The 22,117-nt window shown below is 35.8% G+C and overlaps 1 protein-coding gene and 1 long non-coding RNA gene across 2 annotated transcripts; one reads left to right on the plus strand and one right to left on the minus strand.

Moving 5' to 3' along the window:
* Nucleotides 1-643: 643 nt before the first annotated feature.
* LOC126820576 (protein archease-like) lies at nucleotides 644-9,761 on the minus strand. Its single transcript, XM_050548626.2, has 8 exons — nucleotides 9,604-9,761; nucleotides 8,636-8,660; nucleotides 8,020-8,030; nucleotides 7,065-7,096; nucleotides 6,396-6,477; nucleotides 5,466-5,548; nucleotides 5,059-5,111; nucleotides 644-1,648 (listed from the first exon to the last, which is right to left on the minus strand). The coding sequence occupies exons 1-8, from the start codon at nucleotides 9,698-9,700 to the stop codon at nucleotides 1,522-1,524; spliced, it is 510 nt and encodes a 169-aa protein (XP_050404583.1). The 5' UTR covers nucleotides 9,701-9,761; the 3' UTR covers nucleotides 644-1,521.
* A 41-nt stretch (nucleotides 9,762-9,802) lies between these two features.
* On the plus strand, nucleotides 9,803-20,714 carry LOC126820584 (uncharacterized). The gene is made up of 7 exons (XR_007680009.2): nucleotides 9,803-9,838; nucleotides 13,219-13,310; nucleotides 16,054-16,087; nucleotides 16,512-16,655; nucleotides 17,414-17,510; nucleotides 18,990-19,138; nucleotides 19,809-20,714. It is a non-coding gene; the product is annotated as an uncharacterized LOC126820584 (long non-coding RNA).
* The last annotated feature ends 1,403 nt before the right edge of the window (nucleotides 20,715-22,117 follow it).

Consider the following 22,117-nt stretch of genomic DNA (forward strand, 5'->3'; position numbering starts at 1 on the left):
GTCGGTTGAGACATGGAACTGTAATTATTAAAGATACATTATGCAAGAGCTAAATCTGCCTATTGCAGGTCTTTCTGTAGGCCTGATATGTTATCTAAATTATAATAGACATTAATTAACTTATCCAGATCATAATCAACTCTAGATGTCAACGCTAGCCTGCGATGTTTACTGGATTAGGATACCATTTGCTGCTGCACTTTCATTCTTGATTTAATCATGAAATGGAGAATCAAGACTATGTTTGTACCGACTTTAGTAATGATGATTGAGGTTAGGCCGAAAATTCAATCACTAAAATCTCGGTTCAGAGTGGATCAATTTGACTGAAATTTTCAGCAAATTCCCTAGTGAGAACTGCCAGCTCTTTATCTAATCTCCCATAATGTATCTTTAAAGATACATTATTCAAGAACGTAAATGACGACCAGAAACTTAAATAACAGACATTGAATTAAAAATGTGTTGAATCATCATTTAATGTTTTCAGCCTAGTTCCACATCATGTGACAACTAAATAAGTCCTTCCTATACATTAACGCATAACACTGACATTAATGACTTAAATTTTGTTTATTCATAGAAAATGTACATCTTAAAAATAAATAAGAAGAACATTTTATTTTTATATTTACATAAAAAGTGTTTTTAATACACTGAGAAATATGGTAATAACAAAAAGATGACACATAAATATGTTTAAAAGTAGTATTTTCAAGAAAACAAGAATTTGTAACTCATCCATGGTCTTAAAATCAAGCCTATCAACATAATAGTTTAATCTGTGTTGATGTCATATGTCAAAAGGAAATATTTAATACCAGGTCATATTTAAGGCAGTATAAAGAGTACAGCTGTTGTGATATCACCTTAGGTGGAAGTGGACGTAAAACGAACGAACGGTATAGCTGCTCACAGTTACCGGTGATTTTATGGTTCAGAGATCTTGTCTTTAAAGTTTTATAAATCAATCCTACGGGGTATATAAATATATTGAACTATTTAACTATAGAATATATAGGCCGATCCATCCACTAATAGTTGAACTTCCATTATCTCTGGCTCCAATCAAAATCACTCCAAAGTAAACACTCAATCTCATCAAAATTTGTAACCATCCGCTAATTTCACCCACCTGTGACATGTTAGAAGTCAATGACAAGTATTATAAACTGTCCACTTTGAGGGTTGTTGTTTTTATTGTGCACTTTAAATAGAAATTTTCATTGCAAATAGCTGAGTTAAATTAAGGTAGTGATAAAAACTAGACCGTCGTTGATCTAAATATTGTGTTGTCTCTTATCAGACCGGCAAACATTTTGTTTGCAAATTGGTCATGGTACAGTGATTTGACAGGTTTAATTACAAGTGGAAGGGGGTAAAACCAGAATATCATCAATGCAAAAGAAATTGATGTGATGAGGAAATTGCACGATTTTATAATTTCACCCAATTATGATTTTCTTTGAAGAAAACCTCCAAAAGAATTCTAAAAACCTTTGTTCTCATGAAAACAGTCTTCTAAATGTCAATCACAACAAAAATATCATGTTCTGGCTTTTGATCGAGTATTTGCATAGCTGAATAAGTTATAGCTTTCACTTCTGTCCCTTGTGGATGTTTTCCAATTTCAAATGGTTCACCATACCTATCAAAGAGTAATTAAGATAACATATACATGTATGTTAATCAAGATCGAAACAAAACATTTTAGTACCATATCAACTTGAATTCCCTCTGCAAAATCAAACTAATTTCAAGCGTAAAGTCTCAATGTGTCAGAAAGCTGGTAATCATTTTCCTTATTTAGATTTATCCCATTGTTTAGATTTAAAACAATCACTTCATGTTGATGGATAAAAATTAATTATCCTTGTGGCATACAGAAATGAAATGAAAGGAAATGGGGTTTAACGTCCTACTGTTCTGCTCCTAACCTGGGCTAATGAAGATGGGCATACGCCATACAGTGTGCTATGAGGGAAATTTTGCCCGGGCAGCGGCGCTACGGCCTACTCTTATATCGAATTCCAACTGCCAAGGGATCTTTTACATGCACGCCAATTTGTACACAGGACCTCGGTTTTTCGTCCCATCCGAACGACTAGACAGCTGTCCTTGTCAGGCCCTCCATCCTGCATCACTGACAAGGGGAAACCACACCGGAAAATCTGAATGCACTTTCTCGGCCAATGCAGGGATCGAACACCCGACCTCCAGGCTAGCGAGCCAGCGTCCTACCCACTTAGCCACATGATCCCCCTGTGGCATACAGTAATAATACAGATGACAGTGTAAAATCAGTAGAGAGTTAACTAGAGGTATGAATCATTTTTGGACTACAGTGCTTTCTGTTAAGTAAGACTACTTTTAAATTGATTGTGCCTAGTCTAAATATCTATGTCTGCCTCTTGTCTGCAATGCCTTTAATATCTAATTCGTTGAGTACTTATTTTGAGTACACTGAGGGTCAAGGGAACTGGATTTAAACTCAACCTTATATTCGCACCCTTCCACTAAATAGTGCTACCGTCGCCTGTTGACATAAACAGAATATGTCTGCTGCGGGAGACCTCTATAACTCGTGCCCAGGGTGTGAATACAAGTCTGTTTTCCAAGGGAAAGTACCTGTAAGACTGAAAAGTAAAGTGTTTACTTTTTGATCAGATAAAAAACCAAGGTCTACTCATGGACACATTTATTTGCATGTAAAAGTAGTCTTGGCAGATGGAATTCAAAGAAAAGTAGAAGCACACACTGCCTTGTGAGCAAAACTCTTCTCTTACATGACCAGCTTAACAGAAATAGGGACTGGGTTATCTCTCTTCCATTTAAAGCAAGCTAACAGTGAGGCTGATGTCCCCCGCCAAAATCCCGAAATAAACAGATGACACATATTAATTAATTGCAGGTTTATCTTTTTCAAAAGTATCGAGCAATCAAACTGATTATCAACTATACACTAAGTTTCATCACTCTCTATCAGATAGAATCAACCTAACGAACATCAATATCAAGTTTAAACATTCTACCTCAATTAAAAGCAGAGTTGTTATGTTCCAAAGTCTTAACCAATCAAATTGCTTATTGCTGTGCTTACCCTCAGGAGAAAATTTTCATTATCGAACTTAGTCAAGGTATTGATGTGATAAAACTATACAACAAGTTTCATCACCCTCACTAAATTAGAACTGAAGTTATCATTTCCAGGGGCGTACATAACGATTTTGTTTGAGGGGGTGTTTAGCCAAAATTAGACCGACTGATGCACATACTCCCAGTACGAGTGACGCAGTCAGAAGCCGCGCACCACAGGTGCAAGTTTTATAGGGGCCATGTTCAGTAGCGGATCTTGAAGCTGGGAATAGGGTGTGGGGTGGGGGCAGTTCCAAATCTAGGGAGACATCCACAATCCCACCCCACAATGAATGTCAACAAAATACTGGCTATAACATTAAGCGTCCAAGTAGAAAATAGATAGTATTGTATAGTTATGTAGTTGTTCGCCGATCGTTGTCTCGCTGGAAAGCAATTTTATTTGAGTTGACATAAATATTATGTCATATATGATGATTGTGCCTATAACACTGAGCAACCTGAGAAAATTTGGAAAAATTGAGTCAATATCCTAGAATTTGAGGTCATTGCTGGGAGAAAGTCTTGTGGACGAGAGGACCAGAAATGTGAGTCAATTGGACAGAATGTCGAGATCTGCCCCTGTCAATTCCGCCTGTTTTGCAAGAGTTGACATAACATTTGTATAGTCTGACGACCCACACACCTCACTGTGAATATGATAGTGCTGAGACAGTATAAGGTAACAGAGGAATAGAAGAATGATGTTATAACGGAATCAAGCGCCGCCGAAACTTTTAATTTTTCGGGACTGGGTCTGAAATTTTAGTCAATGTCATGCAAATGGAACCAAATTCTCGTTAACGATAGTATAAGAAATGGGACAGAATCTTGTCGCCTATCTGTCAATTTCGCCTGTTTTGTGATTGTTTGTTTACCTCATTAAATCATTTAGACTGAGACCGACTGCGGTGAATACTTTTTTTGAGACTGACTATTTTTTTGCCATGGAGGAAAAACATTTCACAAAACAACATACTCACAACAGAATAAAGAGTGACGAACATTTTTTCAAACATGACAAGCAGACATGGCAGTTATGGCACTATAGTTTTGTGTGACGTATTCAATTTAGGCTCACGGATTCACGCAAATACTTAGTATTTGGGATCTATTCTGCCATTGTTTACCTCATTAATTCATTAAGTTGCCAATGCATAATTTTAGTGACTGCACTTATTTTGAGACCGACTATTTTTCTCTCTAGGGGAAATTTTGTTCTTGGACCAACATACTCACAACAGAATAAGAGTGAAACACAACATTTTTTCAAACATGATATGTTGACAAGGTTATTTTATACTAAAGTTTTGCGTGAGTAGCGCGACGTATTGCGGCCGACTATTTTTCTTTTACCCCCCCACATTTACGCCCCTGATCATGTCCCAAAGCATCAACCAATCAAATTGTTTATCTCTGCTTACCCTAAGCAGAAAATGCTCTTCTTCAAACTCCATCAAGACATCAACATAATAAACACGTACACCAAGTTTGAAAATTCTAGCTCAATTAGAAAGAGAGTTATTGTGTTCCAAAGTCTCGACCAATCAAATTGCTTATCGCACTGCTTACCCTGAGCAAAAAATGTTCATTATCGAACTTAGTCAAGGTATTGATGTAATGAAACTATACAAAAAGTTTGATCACTCTCACTTAATTAGAACTAAAATTATCGTGTCCCAACGCATCAATCAACAATCAAATTGCTTATCTCTGCTTGCCCTAAGCAGAAAATGCTCATCTTCAAACTCTATCAAAGTATCGACCTAATAAACACCTACACCAAGTGTGAAAATTCTAGCTCAATTAGAAGGAGAGTTATTGTGTCCCAAAAAGTGTGACGGACGGACCGACTGACGGACCGACAGACCCATTTTAATAGTCCCCTGCTTTCTTCGAAAGGCGGTGGACAATAAAACTCACCCTTTTGCTGTGATATGAAAGTTATCTAAATCAAATTCTGTTATTTCTATGACCTGAAAATAAACATGTAACAATCTGATGCTGCACATTTAAAATATATGTTTTGTAAATATGTCTACAGTTTTCAACTTATAAACAGATTGAATACATGATTGGCAACGAAAATCTCACGGAAATTCATATCGCAACCAATCAGATTAACAGATGAAACTCTCATTGACATAGATTATAAATTTTCATTTTGCTTGTAAAACTGAGCAGGAGTTTCATTTTTGTATCTAACAGTATTCTCTTAAACTGTCATTGTCAAATGGTGGTCTTTATTCCTGCTTTAAATCTTGTTTTTATTATGCTTATCTTCCCTGCTGCCAAATGTCAAATACACAAAAATAAATGTTGTAACATACCCTAGGTATTATACATGGTTCAGCAGAAAATAAAAATAAAAATTCATCTAAAAAATGGAATAATAAGGACTCTAGATCATCACCTGAAATCATCAATAAAAAAAAATCGTACATACCACAGAGAGATACTATTTTTATTCACTTCAGATTACCTAAATGTACCTGGAGAAAAGCTACAAGAGAGAGAGAGAGAAATGGGGTTTAACGTCAACTCGACACAAACTAGGTCATTTCGGGACTAACATATGGTTTAATTTTATTTACATAATTCACTTGCGCGTAGGGGTCCTTAGCAGTGGGAGGAAACTGGATGACCCGGAGAAAACCCACGAAGTTGGACAAGCGACCCTACTCCTTGCCACGTACAACCGGGGATTCGAAACCACGCCAGTCGACTCAATGACAGGAAAAGCTACAAGGTATAAGTTGATAACCTTACTGCTTGTTACATACAACCATGGGATCTAACCCACGACACTTGCAACAATATCTAGACCTTTCAGCCAAAGTGGCGCTACTGAAATGGTCAGCCCTCTGTTGGACGTTATCTCTCCCAGGGTGAACCAACTGCAAAATCTAGGTCAGCATTGGAAGCAACATTGCAACAGGAGCACTGGAGAAAGATTCCACAAGCAGCCATTCAATGGCTTATTTCCTTCATTTGGAGACACTGCATGAAGTTGTGTGGCTGCTAGAGGTGAACCCATATGTTACCGACATTGGATTTTTTCCCATTGTTGGCTTTGTGCATACATTTTGACATTGTAAAGTTGTTCTGGTCTGATCATGGGGTGTTGATTTTCTTGAGTTGGGAAATATCCAGCTAACATGCCAAAAATAATTTTTAGCTAAATTATTGGTATGTTCAACAACACTTCCAGTCAGATCAATGGTGCATTTGAATGTTAAAGAGAATTACATGTATCTTACCATCTGCTTGTATTTCATGAACTGTTTTCATCTGAACCGAATCATAATCTGTTGTCATATAACCAAACATGGCAGTCCCTACCTACATATAAAATAACATTAACCATGTTTCTGCTAACACAAAAATAACATTTTCAAAATATTAATATGGAAGGGAAGTTATTTTAATGTTATGTGTCTCACAGAGGAACTTTTATTCAGTTGCTTTTGTATACTGATCTTCATAAAGTAGTCTTCACATTAAATGCTGATCTTACTATTCAAAAGTCCTTATTCCAGTTCTATTGTATGGAAGCTTATTAGTATCCCTTTGCTCTGTCTTGTTCCTCGCATTAACTATGAGATAACAGAACAAAGTCAAGTTGTCTAGTCAATTCTTAGCTTTCTGGAAGACGAAGGAGAGAAGTGATTTCACTTGGCCTTACTGTCTGTGTCTGATCTGTTATGTGCAATCCTATTATTCAAGCTTCAACTTTCGGCTTCTCTAGGACTATGCTTGACAGATATTAACTGGGACGATTAAGTGAAATCCCTTTTGCAGCTATTCAACTACTAAAGGATAAATCATTTCTATGTGCATGAAAAGCAGTAAAATATTTATACAACTCATATGTTGATCTCTCTACCTGTGCCTGTTTAAGAAAGCAACAATAGGAAAATATTACTTACCTGTTCAAATGATTCTTTTAAATCGTTACCCCCTGATTTATAGGTAAAGAATTTAAAGGGACAACATGTCATAATAAAAGTCAAATATAGAATTTACGAAAATACTCTTAACAAAAAAAATTGGTACCATACCAGAAATATGGCCACTGATAGTTTCCACCGACACCTTTATTCTTGTTTACTGGGGTTCTGTCATGTTACATATACATGTATAATATTCACCATGACTAGTAGAGAAATACTGAATCCAAATGGTTTGGTTGGTTCTAAACATGCAACATGTCTGCTGTTTAAAGCCGCAAAAGGCCAAAATATGGGTAAAATAAAGAGTTTCAGAGAGTCAAAAGCATTTTTATTAAAAATGATTCGAATCGATTAATTTTAATTTAAAATAATTGGGCTGCGTTTTTTGTACAACCATGTGTATTTTACATGATGGTCTTTTTATACTCAAATGCGTTTCAAAAAAGTACTTATAGATATGTACAGAGTAGGGTATTTCTTTCCAATAAAGTATGGAATATTTGGTATACATGGACAGTAGTGGCAGTCTGTCTGCTCGAGTAAAATAGACTTAAGCAGCATGTGGTAGTTTCCTACGATTAAAATGTATTGAGGGGATTTGAAGCAAACATTTGAAAAATTAAGTACTTAGTATGAATACGTTTTAGCCTACGGTAAATATATAATCAAATCAACAGTTTGTTTGCGTGTCTGTTAGATCATAAGGTCTGTTTTTGAGTCATTAAAAATGGCATGGGTTCGACTCCCCTCGTGTATGTGAGTAGGGTCGCCTGTCTAACCTTGTGGGTTTTCTTAAGGTCTATGCGAGAGTAAATTATTGAAATAAAATTAAATATGTTAGTCCCAAAATGACTTAGTTTGTATCGAGTGGGATGTTAAACCTCATTTCTAACCGCTGTCTTTACATTAAATATGTACTGGGAAAGGATACATGAATGTAATCTGTAAAATAAGCATTAAAAATATGTAAGATTTAGATAAAGAGCAGACTGTTCTTACTATTATAGTTAAAAAAATTGAAAAGGAAAAATGAGTACATATAAAATTTCAGTCAAATTACTCGTATCAGGCTTTAATGTGTTCAAAATATTGTCTCAATTGAAGCATTTGTCAAGTACCATTGTTACGTTACATGTAAATAATAAACTAAGTCTCAATTATCCATTTTTAAATTCAAATATTAAAAGGCGATCATGTTTCACTCAATTGAAAATCGCAACCATCCGATGTTCTAAAGAGATGATTATAGGCTGGCCAAGTGAATAAATAGTTAATTAATTATTTATATAACATTTGAGGCCAAAAGAAAGACCTGCAATAGGCAGATTTAACTCTTACATAATGTATCTTTAAAATAAAAGAAAATTCAGAAGAATATGTGTAAATACTGCTGTCTGACTAAAATTCTTCTCTCTAGTATTGCACACAAATAACATGTTATTCTGGACTGAAGTATTATGTTGATGAGATGTTAAAACTCGAGTCCACTTATTTAAGAACTGTAGTTCCAAAGAATTAACAGGAAACAGGTGTGATCAAATACTTACTGAACATCTGCTGTGTGATCTAAATCTGGAAATAAAAATAAATAAACAATAAATAAGTTTGGTCATTCAAGTTGTTTAATAAATGTTGCCATATTTGAATGCTTCAAAAACAGCTTGATGGATTTGTGAACTTTATGTAGGGTAATAAATGTACACCAAGCAACAATAAATGGGTGAATAAAATGGGCCGGGTTTAACGTCCTACTTTTCTGCACCAGTCAAACGATGACGAGCATACACCATACAGTGAAGGGTGAAATTTTGCCGGGACGGCAATTGACTTCCAAGTTTTTACGTACACTATCTATACACAGGACACAGGTTTTCCGTTCCATCTGAACGACTGGATCCTCTTCCCTGCAAAGCGCGCACTGGCTTTCATTGTTTTTCTGCAAACTGTCAAGGGTTCTTTTACGTGCACGCCAATGTGTACACAGGACCTCGGTTTTTCATCCCATCCGAATGACTAGACAGCTGTTCTTGTGAGGCCCTCCTTTGCGCATGATCACTGACAAGAGGGAATCTGTGCCTGACAGGTGCCTTATTTTTAGGTTTGAATCCAGCAAAGTTTTAAAATCAATATTATGTGAATTTACCGAAAGGAATGAACATGAATGGTTGGATGGTTTCGAGTCTGTAATTTTCTTTCGTACTGGAGTACCCTACATATATAATTGAAACACCTTTATTTTATAATGCTTAACTACAATTTAATTTGCAGAAGGAAAAAAGTTAATATTTGCGGCCCATTTTAGGGCACATCGATGTCAACCCTGTCAGTGACTGTGTAGCGGACTAGCGAATATTCACTGCTGATCAGTGTGACAGTATACGTATGGCTTAGGTTCCACAAAATTTAGTTACACACGTGTGTTTACTAGCTCTGCCTTACATTTTTGTTATCAGATCAATGTCGACATATTAAAATGAAAGTAGAATCTTCATCATGTTCTCCTATTATTACTCACACTCATATTTTATTTCTGGTATTTTTGGTTCTTCACCGGGCATGATAATTACGCCGGCATCTTCTTCATCGTATCCGTAATCGCCTTCTTCCTCCATATTTGTTTACCTTCGATAACGTCCTAACTCCCGGTTAACCAGTTACGTAAAGAGGAAGAAAAAAGGTCTGGACAATTTTGACTATGTTTGGCGACCGGAAGTTCTGTCGGTGAATTACAATTTCTAATGCAATAATAGGTAAGATTATTTTGAAACGAAATACTCTACAACCCGTTGTGCAACCAAAATAAACGGAAATAACCAATGACGCATATATATTAATATATATACGTCATTGGGAACAACACTTGGAGCTTTCCGGTGTCTTTTTTTTTTTTTAGCTTTGGAAGGCTAACATGGTAAATGCTAGGGAAAACGAGGATTTCATTCAGTCTTTTTCTCTTTATACGAAACGTAGGCTATTCTTGAATGTCACTCTTGTTGTAAGTTGTACATAACATTCGTAACCAATTACTGATTTTAAACTAGGTCAAAATTATTTTTTTCTGACGATATAACTGCGCTGTAGCAGACGATGTCAACCTCGCACACAGTCCAGTACACGTCGACCGCCGTATAAATTTACTTAATAAGATGCATTCCATATATTTTTGTATATTGGTATGTTTTGTATGTATACTGTTCCTAATGGACGTAATATGCAAATAAAAAAAGTTGAAATTTGAAAGTTGCTGTATGAAGCCGATTTATAGGTTTTAAAATTTTGTGTTAATTTACTGAAAACAATTAATAGATATTAAACATCTGTTTAGGTGTAAAATGCCAGGAAATAGAGCATTAGAGTTAGAGAGGTGACCTGCGGTTCCACGAAAGAAATCAAGACAATTTCAAAATTTACACGGCCGTAGCACATCTTAAAAAATATAATAATAAATTTGGAAATAAAAATAATTCCGTATAGGATACATCGAAGCCAGTTATATATTTTTATTCAACAGTATTTCTGAACCAAATACTGAATATGAATTTTTGATAAAATGGGACACTTATGTGTCGTTCTTGGTTGCGACGATGGATATAGATAAAACTGATCACTGGATTAAAATTTCACCGAGTGCCAAAAGCTGAACCAAGACGACCGGTTACAAATAAATAGCAGAAAAAACTCAAACAGGTTTTAAAAAAAAAATATTCACTGATTCGACATAATCAGTCATCAGTTTATTATGTCTGTTATTCAAATTCCATCAAGATAAAATTTTACAAAAAAAAATAAAAAAATAACAAAAATGGCGGAATTTTCGCTCCGCGCACCAAACAACTATAATTTTATCATTGGTTAGAGCCGTTTAAACGCGGGAAAATCGACAGTAGCTATTGGTTTAAAGGACAATATTGGTGTCAGTCATTATAAAATATGTGATAGAGCTCGTTAAATACATCCCAAATATAATTTTAACACAGAGATCATTGCTACGGGAGTTGTGTAACAAGCACGTGAAGAAACGGGAAATGACGTCAAACATGACAAACATGAGTTGTCCTTCTATATAACTGACTGAAGTAACGAGCGGTAACAGACAAACGATCGAATATTATTTCACTGATAAATCCGTTGAAGATGAAATGTTGTTATATGAGACGATGAGAGGATATCTGACAATTCAAAAAATGAATTGGCTGTCAGTAGATAAAAGATAACGAACAAATTAGAAAAAGTCCGTGCATTACCATGTTTTTATTAAGAACAGAATGAATAAAAACGGGGGAATGCACGGGATTTTTCTACTTTTTCTCGTGTCCCTTATCTAGTGACAGCCAATTCTATTTTTGAATTGTGAGATACCCTCTCACCGTCCCATATAATAACTTTTCAACTTCAACGGAATTATCAGTGAAATGAAATTCGATCGTTTGTCTCTTACCGCTCGTTACTTCAGTCTGTTATAATAGAAGGACAGCACGTGTTTGTCATGTTTGGCGTCACTTCCCGTTTCTTCACGTACTTGTTACACGTCTCCCGTAGCAATGATCTCTGTGTTAAAATTATATTTGGAATGTATTTAACCAGTTCTATCACATATGTAATAATGACTAACACCAATATTGTCCTTTAACAGCATCACGAATGCAAACAATCTTATTTGCATACTGCATACTTTAAAATATTGGCTGGAATTATTTTTAGATCGACAACCTCAATGACCAACATGTAGTACCGTATAATAGAGTACTGACAGGGTACCTGTAGCATGCTAATTACCAGACGATATATATCACCCTAACACGTAGCCTACCCATGGGTCGGCCGTTGAATGTAAATTAAATAGGATTTTACATTGTTTAATTGTCCTGCAATTAAAGTAGCTATATAAAGTCTCTAACTCAATATCATCCAAAGTTTTCGACATTGAAAACACGATTTTGTCAATTTAAATCAACATTGATGTTGTGATCTTACCGGGAAAAGATGGGCTTCTGATATCTAATGTTTAAGACAAAATAAACATTTTACCATTGGTACACGAATTGTGTTCCATAATGCGTTTCAGCGCCATTTGTAACAAGGGACTCGAAGAACGAGGCTAGACATTCCACAAGTCGTGTCAAGCGGTGACGTCATGTTCTTATCTTGAAGCATGCGCAATAAATATTATTGGTGTAGACTGGAATAACCAGACGCTAGAGATTGCCATTCGATTGAGACTGCTGGCGTATTTCACCGAACATAAATGATTTGAAATTAGAGTAAAAACGGAAACGATTGAATGTAAATCAGTTTATATACATTCATATTACATTATTATATACGTTGCGACCCATTTGTGTCAATTTCTAGGTCCCAAATATTGGCGATTTAGCTCCTTAAAATTTCTAGGAGGGGCTATATCACCGACCCGCACCCTATAGAAATTCTAACTCCGTCACTGAAAAGAGCTGGAATGATTTGACGTTGATTTATAGTCCATGTTATTCACAGATGCGTCCCCTAAACCTGCATGCTTCATATCTTGAAGCATGCGCAATAAATATTATTGGTGTAGACTGGAATAACCAGACGCTAGAGATTGCCATTCGATTGAGACTGCTGGCGTATTTCACCGAACAAAAATGATTTGAAATTAGAGTAAAAACGGAAACGATTGAATGTAAATCAGTTTATATACATTCATATTACATTATTATATACGTTGCGACCCATTTGTGTCAATTTCTAGGTCCCAAATATTGGCGATTTAGCTCCTTAAAATTTCTAGGAGGGGCTATATCACCGACCCGCACCCTATAGAAATTCTAACTCCGTCACTGAAAAGAGCTGGAATGATTTGACGTTGATTTATAGTCCATGTTATTCACAGATGCGTCCCCTAAACCTGCATGCTTCATAATTATTTCCTACATCTTTATCACTTTTTAGATAGTTCTGTCCATCGAGCTAGAAATAAGTGCCCTCTCTGAAGTCGACATAACCAACACACTTGAACTACCTTTATCCCCCCCCCCCCCCTTCTGTTGTCAACGCAAAATGACTGGGATACGAATTGCCACTGACTGGATATGGTTCGTTAAGTTCTTATCGATTAATGGCGAGCTTTTTGTTCAATTTGTTTACATAGATTATCCAGTGCGAGTTATCTGCCGATGCAAACACAACAGACAGTCGATAGTAATATTTCAACACAATTTGACTTGAAAGAGAGCAACCATGGTAAGGCATATTTCTTCTTTTTTTGATTTGTGATGGTAGGATTTCTGCCATGATAATACGCTATTCAGTCTATAAGTTTCACTGGACTATATTATATAGCCTACTAATGTTGTTTGGCAATATCACTGAATAGACCTTCGTCTAAACCTGTACTACGAGTGTCGATAGATTATTGGTTGTCCAGGATATGGGGTTTACGCTATCGATGTCTAATTACCGAGGGCTCTTTTACGTGCACGTCAGGGTGTACAGGGGTGGACCTCGGTTTTTAGTACAATCCGATAGACTTGACACACTTACCTTATCTTATCTTACCTGTCCTGCAGTCCAACTTTGTGTTTAGTCTAGGCTGCAGATTTATAAATGCTAATTTTATTCATGGTTAAATTAGAAATACATATTCCGATTCTTTACCACCTCTGGATTTATCTAGATTGCATAGTTTAGGTCCTCACAGTCCGCATGGGTCTTACAAAATTCATTTTTTTAAACATCTTGTGGGATATTTTAACAATGGGTCTATAAGCTATAATCGGGTCCTCACAGTCCGCAAGGGTCTTCCAAAATTCAGGTTTTTTTAATTATGCCTAGATATTTTTAAACATGTTATGGAGATCTATAAAGGCCATGTTGGGATAACATTTTAACAATGGGCCTATATATCCTATAATCCGACACTACTATTGTATGAATTTAGAATAGGACTAACGATTCAAATACCGACCATTCAAACACACTCCTAAGATACCTTCACTCAATGTCAACTCCGCTGTCTGTCATTGTTATCGGAATTTTCAGTTTTCGTGAATATAATCCCCATTTGAAAATTCCATACCTCGCATTGCCACGTAACCTTAGATTTACATTGTGGTTTTCGATGGTCAGCGGCACGGGGAGTTTAATGCGGACTGGCAAGGAAAAGGCGTCTAGTCATTCGAAATGGACGAAAATCGAGGTAAACATAGGCTCATTGGTGTGCACGTAAAATAAACATTGACAGTTCGAATTCGATGAAGAGGGGTACGAAAACGGCCACTATCCGGTCAAAATGTCCCACGCAACACACCGTATAATTATGCCCGTATTTATTACCCCGGGGGTGACTATAAGTAAGTGAGAAAGGCCGGGCCCATTCAGGTGATGTGCGAAGAAGGTTCCTGGTTTGCCAGTCGTGCAGGACGGAGGGTCTGGCAAGGAAAAACGTCGAGTATTTCGGATAGTACGAACCCCGAGGTACCGTGTGCACCTTAGAGTGCACGTAAGAGGACCATTTTGGAGTCGATGAAGAGCAAAATGAACCAAATACCACTCATAGCACACTGTATGTGTGTATCCGTCTTCAGTATCAAGGTTGGTGCAGTAAAATAGGACTTTAAGCCCCAGTTTATTAGCCCAACTAGCGTAGAAAAATAGGACCTTGAACAACAGTTACTTTATTCATTCATTCATTCGTCTCAAAATGATCGTTGGTTCGTTCATGGGATTTTACATCCGATTCTACCTTGGGTGATATCGCAGACAAGGCACCCCCCCCCCCCCAAACAAACAATAACCCAATTCCATTCAACTATATAAGGGATATAGAATATACACAGTCTTAAAATCTAACGTGAGTCCTAGCTAGGTTTCAGAAATATGCAGTCACTGTACTGAATCAATAAAGGAGATCAATTTACATCAACTATTTATAACTGGTAATCTAACCTACAGAAATATTATCCAGTCCTAACAATAATGTTGACTAGTTTCTAGGCGACTGAAGACACACGTAAAAACCTTCCCTCAATTTTTTGAACAATAGAATACAATTTACAACTGTCTAATAATAGTGGCAGATTTATTAGACTGTGTGGAAATGTGTAAATAAGTAGCCAACATACATACCTACATGTGTATTCCGCCAATGCTAGTCATTAAAGGGGCAGCACACATACATATACGACACTTTTTGTTCTAATGACATCTGCACGTAAACGAAATATTGAAATAAATGTATACCTTTTGTTAGTCAAAGATTTTATTTTGATTTTGAATTAAGATGTTGTCTACATTAACTTATTATATTTGAAAGTACGATAGTATATTATTTGTAATGACTATTATTTGTACTTTTAAAAGTAGTTCTCAAGCTTAGGCAGGCGATCGACACTGCTCCTTGCGGGATCGAACCCGTGACTTGCATTGGCCACAGTCTAATAATACACCGCGCTTTACTACTCGGCCAACCGAACCCCGTCTATGTGTTGTATGAAAAAAGAACTTGGAGAAATGCAGGGACATGAAAATCAATAAAAATAAAAATTCCAATTTATATAAAATTTACCGTTAACAATTTTAACGCCAAGACAGTAAACATATACCATTATAGGCGCAATTAGTTGACTAGAATGCGAAAATTCGTATCCTTGGCGCTGTCTCCCTGCCGCTACTGTATCTAAAAGTAGCGGAACCAGAACAGAGTCCATAACACACCAGTTTTAACCACCGATCTTTGAGTTTGAAAAGAAGAAGGAAAGAAACTATGCCTGTTTTGGACATCCTAAATAATTTGTCTGTTTTTGAATAATTTGTCTTCATCAAACAGACCATGACCATACTATTTATTTTCTTAAATAGAAATGTCTCTTTACATAGTTCAAGAACACGAGTTTTCAAACCTTGGAGTATGTATTATATTTTTATAATGGTTTACAGCGTTTTAAATGGCTTGTATTAAACGACCTTTGTTTTTTCCCGTTTTCAGGCATCAAAACAAGAAGAAGAAGAAAAATTAAAAGGTAAGCAAGTATTTGTTTACATATTTAAACTTTTGAATATTTATGGACAGGGTTGTGTATGATTTTTATTTGTTATTATTATCTATCCACCCCACCCCACCTTTCAATAAACTCTCCACCCCACTCGGTCCGTCATTTTTTATAACTTTCAGTAGATCACAGAAGCACCACCCTCCCATCCTTCACACCTCTTTCTGTAAACCCCCAAACCCTTTTAATAATCCTGATATACTACTGGTCTTGCAGTGACGTGTTTAAGGATAGCATCTCTACCCAACCTTCGCGCACTCAATGTCGACCTCGACCATTTCCTACAATCAATCCAGATGGATTACTTATCAACTTAGTGATTTGAAAATATCTTTAGATCTCCCACACCTTCCAGTTGGCAACAGTTTCATAGTTTAGCTGTTATATTTTTCAGTATGGAAGGAAGTATTCGATCTTTTTGATACCAATAAAGACAACCATATCTGCACCACGGAACTAGGGAAAGTTTTACGAGGATTAGATTTAAACCCAACAGAGAAAGAACTAAATGAAATACGAGATCAGTTGGATACAAATAGTAACAATCTAATTTAAATTATATCTTTCTTTCATTTTGCCTTAATTGTTCTGATTTTCTCCACTAAGTGAAATGAAATGAAATGGAATGGGTTTAACGTCCTACTGTTCTGCTCCGACTGGGCACACGCCACACAGTGTGCCATGAGGGAAAATTTCCCCCGACAGTGGCGCTACGGCATACTCTTTAATCGAATTCCAGCTGTCAATGGATCTTTTACGTGCACAGCAATGTGCAAACGGGACCAATGTGCAAACGGGACCATCCAAAGGACTATACGCTATCCTTTGCCAGGCCCTCGGCCCTGCACCACTGGCAAGGGGGAACCACGCCGGAAAATCCCATGAACACGGGGGACCTCCAGGTTAGCGAGTTAACTTCTTACTCACTGAGCCATCGTGGCTCCTCTCAACTACGCAGCCTAAAATATATCGTATACTTAGAACGGTTGCCGTTTAGACAGTACATATGAAATACGGAATATAACCCCCCCCCCCCCCGAAAAAAAAAAAATAAATAAATAAAATAACCAACTAAAACGAACTAAAAACCATCTGATTTTTTGTCAGTTTAAAATACCTTGTTCCATTTAAGAGCTTACAGCAACACAAGGCAGGGTATTACATGTACAAGCAAAATATCAAAACTTTAAACAAATAGATTGTGCCGAGGCTGATGAGCCGCGCTGAATCAAGTTTACGACAAAACAACCGATTGTTGGCGAAAGAAGTTTATATTTTCAATATTTATTTGAACAGAAAATAAAGTTATTGAATTTGATGAATTTGTTGGATTGATGAAGAAAAAACAAAGAACTAGAGAAGATGAACAGAATGATATGTTGCGGGCTTTCAAGTAAGTTATCGTTTAATTCATCACTAGTGTTTCATGTTAAATTCTTAATTCATCACTGGTGTTTTCAAGTAACACCCTTTAATTCATCAGTAGTGCTTTCAAGGGAAAATCCTTTAATTATTCAATAGTGTTTTCAAGTGAAAATCCTAGTGTTTTCAAAAAAGTCATTCTTTAATTCATCACTGGAGTTATCAAGTAGAATAACCTTTAATTATTCACTAGAGTTTTCAAGCAAACTTTCCTTAAACATGCATTATGCAAGAGCTAAATCTGCAGGCCTTTCTTTAGGCCTGAAATGTTTTCTAAAGTATTAATTCGACATTAATTAACTGATCCAGGCCTTACTCAAGTCTCGGTGGCATCAAATTTCTCCGATATTAAATAGATTAAAATGGTTCAGCGATATTTTGATTTAATCAAATATGGAGGACCGATACTTAGCTTCGATCAACCAGTACAGTGGTTGAAATTATTGCACACGTCTGTCAAACCTTCAAAGGCTAACATCTTCGCTTGCAATAGAGTAATTTGAATGAAATTTTCAAATTATTCATTTTACATCATCTACTTTCGAACTATTATAGCAAGAATGGCTAGTTCTTTATCTAATGATACATAATGCATCTTTAAATTATTCACTTGAGTTTTCAAGTAAACTACCCTTAAGTTAATCACTAAAGTTTTTAAATAAACTACACTTTAATTATTCACTAGAGTTTTCAAGCAAACTACCCTTAAATTATTCACTTGAGTTTTTAAATAAACTACACTTTAATTATTTGCTAGAGTTTTCAAGTATGACATCCATTAAATTATTCACTGAACTCATCACTAGAAGTTTTAGGTAAGATATCCTTTAATGACTGGATACCCCACCCAAACACTCCAACGCAATCCAACCCGGACCATTCAGTTATATCCTAGCTTTGGTATATATCATTATTGTTGACTGTAAATCGTGACAGTACCAATCTTATTGAACAATAGTAGATGATGACAGTTATTCATTTACTGTACTGTATTTTAGGATACTAAATCGTGACAGTATTGATTTATTACATTTTAGGATTGAACTCATTATATTATGGCAGTACTAATTTTAATCATATTTTAGGCCAGTAGATCGAGACAGTAATAATTTTGTTATGTTTTAGGACCGTAGATCGGGACAGTAATTTGTTATGTTTTAGGACCGTAGATCTGGACAGTAATAAATTTATTATGTTTTAGGATAATTATCGTGACAGTAATGATTTTAATTATATTCGCTGTAATAATTTTTATTATATTTTAAGATAGTATTTCGTGATAGTGATAATTTCTAATTATATTTTAGGGTGGATCGGGACAGTAATAAATTTATTATGTTTTACGATATTGTATCGTGACAGTAATGATTTTAATTATATTCGCTGTAATAATTTTTATTATATTTTAGGATAGTATATTGTGACCGTGATAATTTTAATTATATTTTAGGATAGTGGATCGCGACAGTAATAATTTTATTGATAAATACGAGTTAAAACGACTGATGACTAAACTGGGAGAAGCTTTAACAGAAGAACAAGTGGATTTAATGATTAAAGTTGGAGATTTAAACCGAGATGGTAAAATAGATTATAATGGTAAGGTTTATTTCTAGACTTTGGTACGGTGTGAATGTGTATGAACTTAAATATGGCTAAGGAAGACATGCATAGGCCATGCATTGGGCTATTCGAAAAAAAATGCGGTTTCGCCTACACATCATCGGATTCCAACTGTCAAGGGTTATTTTACGTGCATACTAACGAGTACACGGACGAGCCGCTGATTTTGGTTACAACCGGCCGCCGGTCAGGTCCTTCGCCCTGCACCACTAACAAGGAGAAACCAGACTCGAAAATGCCAAGGAACCTTCTTCAGCCCCTCCAACAAAAGGCTTCAGCCATTTGTGTGTCTTTTCGGAATGAGGAAGGCTGAATCATTGTGCAAATCTTTCCAATATAGGCACCAGCATCATAGGAAGTAATTGGGTCTATTGTCGTTAATGCCTAGGGACAAACAAATAGCAAAAGAATCCAGGGATCACCCCCCTATGTCTTAGATTGCCACAGGTAATGCACCATAATCCCGGTGTTTATTAGCAAAGTTAAAAAACAATAGTGATTATATTTAGACGGAACACATTTAGTGTAACCAATTATTAAAACATATTAAATCATTCAATGTCCTGAAAAAGAATCTGAAATATGTCTTAACCTAATTTTTGATGGAAGAATTTTTTAAACAAATTTTTGACGCTTATATTTTCAGAGTTTGTGAAGTTTTTGTTACAGCCATGTCTGTAGTGGAAGTCGTCTGCTCAATTACGTCATAGATTAATTTTAGTATAGTTGTTATTTTATAAGAGCATATTATGTCTCCAATGGAGAGTCTTCATAAATCCCTGTACTTCTGTAGTTCTGCTCACCTCCACATTAAAACATTACTTTAATTAAGAAACAAATGTCTGCTTTTATTAATTTAAAAAGCTTAAAATACTCACATCAGTTTAAAATTGCACTTTGTTCCCCAACACCAAGGATTTTGAACTTTGACCTCATCATGACCATTCATTTCTTGCCACAGTTCTAGTTCACTTGATGATAAAGGTAACAAATAATTGCATAAATACATTTTTATGTCGCATTATATTTCGTCGTCACAGTTTTTAAATTTTGCCCTTGTATTCGCATTAATTTAATGCATTCTGTTTGCGGGGGGGGGGGGGGGTATTTCACAATCTTTTAAATTATCTCGTTCACCTTTGGAGCACCCATATAGTATATCTTTAAAATGTTTGTCATCACAAAATGCGTGATATAAATATTAATTGACTATCTCGATTTTTCTATGTTGCAATTTGTTGCTAAATCAAATCAGAAATTTTATTATTCTTATTCAATATTTTGAAAAATAATAATAGAAATACGCACAAAATATTTGTATTACACAATTCGGCGTGTAATTGTATTTCTGACAAGGCCAATTATGTCATATTATGATGATTTTCAAATTTGATTTAAAGATGCATTAAATTTAAGAAATCAGGGTTATACGTTTTCTGTCATAGTTCTTTTGTAGTTGCCTCCCCTAGTTGATATTATATATAAATTATTTGTATATAATACACTGTCATGTTTAAAATTATTATTGTAATAAAATACACGATAAAATATTTGTTTGCTACAGTATATATTACAAACGGAATGGAGTTTGGTTTAACGTCTGGTCAACACAATATTTCTGTCAGTTTCATCAAGACTTATAGTAATTTATATTCAACCGATACCTCTGCTATTTAAATTTCGTGCACGCCATTATTGACGGAAGGGGTTCCTAGTGTCTATTCCCGACCAAAGGATTATGCACCCAGTCCTTATTAACTTTCCAGTTATCAACCCAGTTATAGACTTGTTGTAGAGTCCGAGTGATTTCTTAAAAAAAAAACCATTCTGCTGTAAACCTACTTTATCACCCATTAATACATTCTACAGTAGATATCGCTTGTGTGACAAATTTCATAATCTACTGCGATATCTCCTTAGGAGATATCACTTTACATGAGAACAGTTCATTTTTTTTTAAAGTAACTTCTTTCTTATTAAAAAGGAACTATTTTTATTTAATTGACCTTGGTGGAAACACTGGGTCAATATAAAGGACTTTGCAATGGTTGAATTGCTGTCAAAAAATGATGTATCACTACGCCATAATGCAATCAGGTTCAGTAAAAAAGTGACATCTATAACAAGGAATTACATTTATTTATTTGTGCATGTAAGAAGGGATTGGGTGATAAATAAAATCTCCTGCTCGTCTTTTTTGATATCAAAAAATATCAACACTCCTTGATAAAGTAGAGCTTCGGTTTTTTTTTTACTTTATCGACTTGTGTTGATATTTTTTGATATCAAAAAAGACTCGTAGGAGGAGATTCTCCATATGAACACCAACACGTGTTTGAGGTATAGGTTCAACGCGGCGAGAATATGCATTCACTTTGATTCACTCACTCAATTCGTTTGTCACCTCCCTATCTGGTTGGTTATAAACCTGTAACGGTAAATCTCTTTGATCTTTGGGGTATATTCTATGCCCGGAATAACTTGCGGTCTGAAAGTCGGGGGTTGTTTTGGATATATTTGGGGTTATTCTTCTGAAAGTTTTTCTTTAAACCTGTAACGGGTTATTCTTTCTCGAGTTATTTTCTTCAGTCTTTCTTTCCCCAGCATAACCTCAGTCTCGTGCTTTATCCTACACATAGGCTAGTGATTTAGCGAGGCGATATATGGGCAGCTATATTCATCTCGACGATCAGTGCCTGAAATACAACCAGACTGCATTACCGACAGTCTATTTTCGGAGGGATGCCTCCAGCTAAATTGAGGTTCGCCAAAGTTCTCCTTTCCCAAGTAAAGCACCCAGCTGAAAAATTGGCGAAGGGCTATAGTACAGAGGGCATTAGCACCCCACCCCTTTTTTGACAGAAGAAACATAAAGTCATTCAGAGTGCCTCATTCATAATAAATACGATCGGCCAATCTAATTTAAACTACTTTTCTCTTTATTTTTATTCAGAT

The sequence above is a fragment of the Patella vulgata genome, chromosome 1 (genome assembly GCF_932274485.2).
Source record: "Patella vulgata chromosome 1, xgPatVulg1.2, whole genome shotgun sequence".
NCBI lineage: Eukaryota > Metazoa > Mollusca > Gastropoda > Patellidae > Patella > Patella vulgata.

What these genes read in the sequence shown, in the direction of transcription:
- LOC126820576 (XM_050548626.2), bottom strand. Translation starts at nt 9,700, where the DNA reads ATGGAGGAAGAAGGCGATTACGGATACGATGAAGAAGATGCCGGCGTA. An exon ending in ACCAGAAATAAAATATGAGT is followed by an intron (nt 8,661 to 9,603) that starts GTGAGTAATAAT and finishes TTTTATTTCCAG; the next exon opens with ATTTAGATCACACAGCAGAT. An exon ending in TCATGAAATACAAGCAGATG is followed by an intron (nt 5,549 to 6,395) that starts GTAAGATACATG and finishes TGATGATTTCAG; the next exon opens with GTGATGATCTAGAGTCCTTA.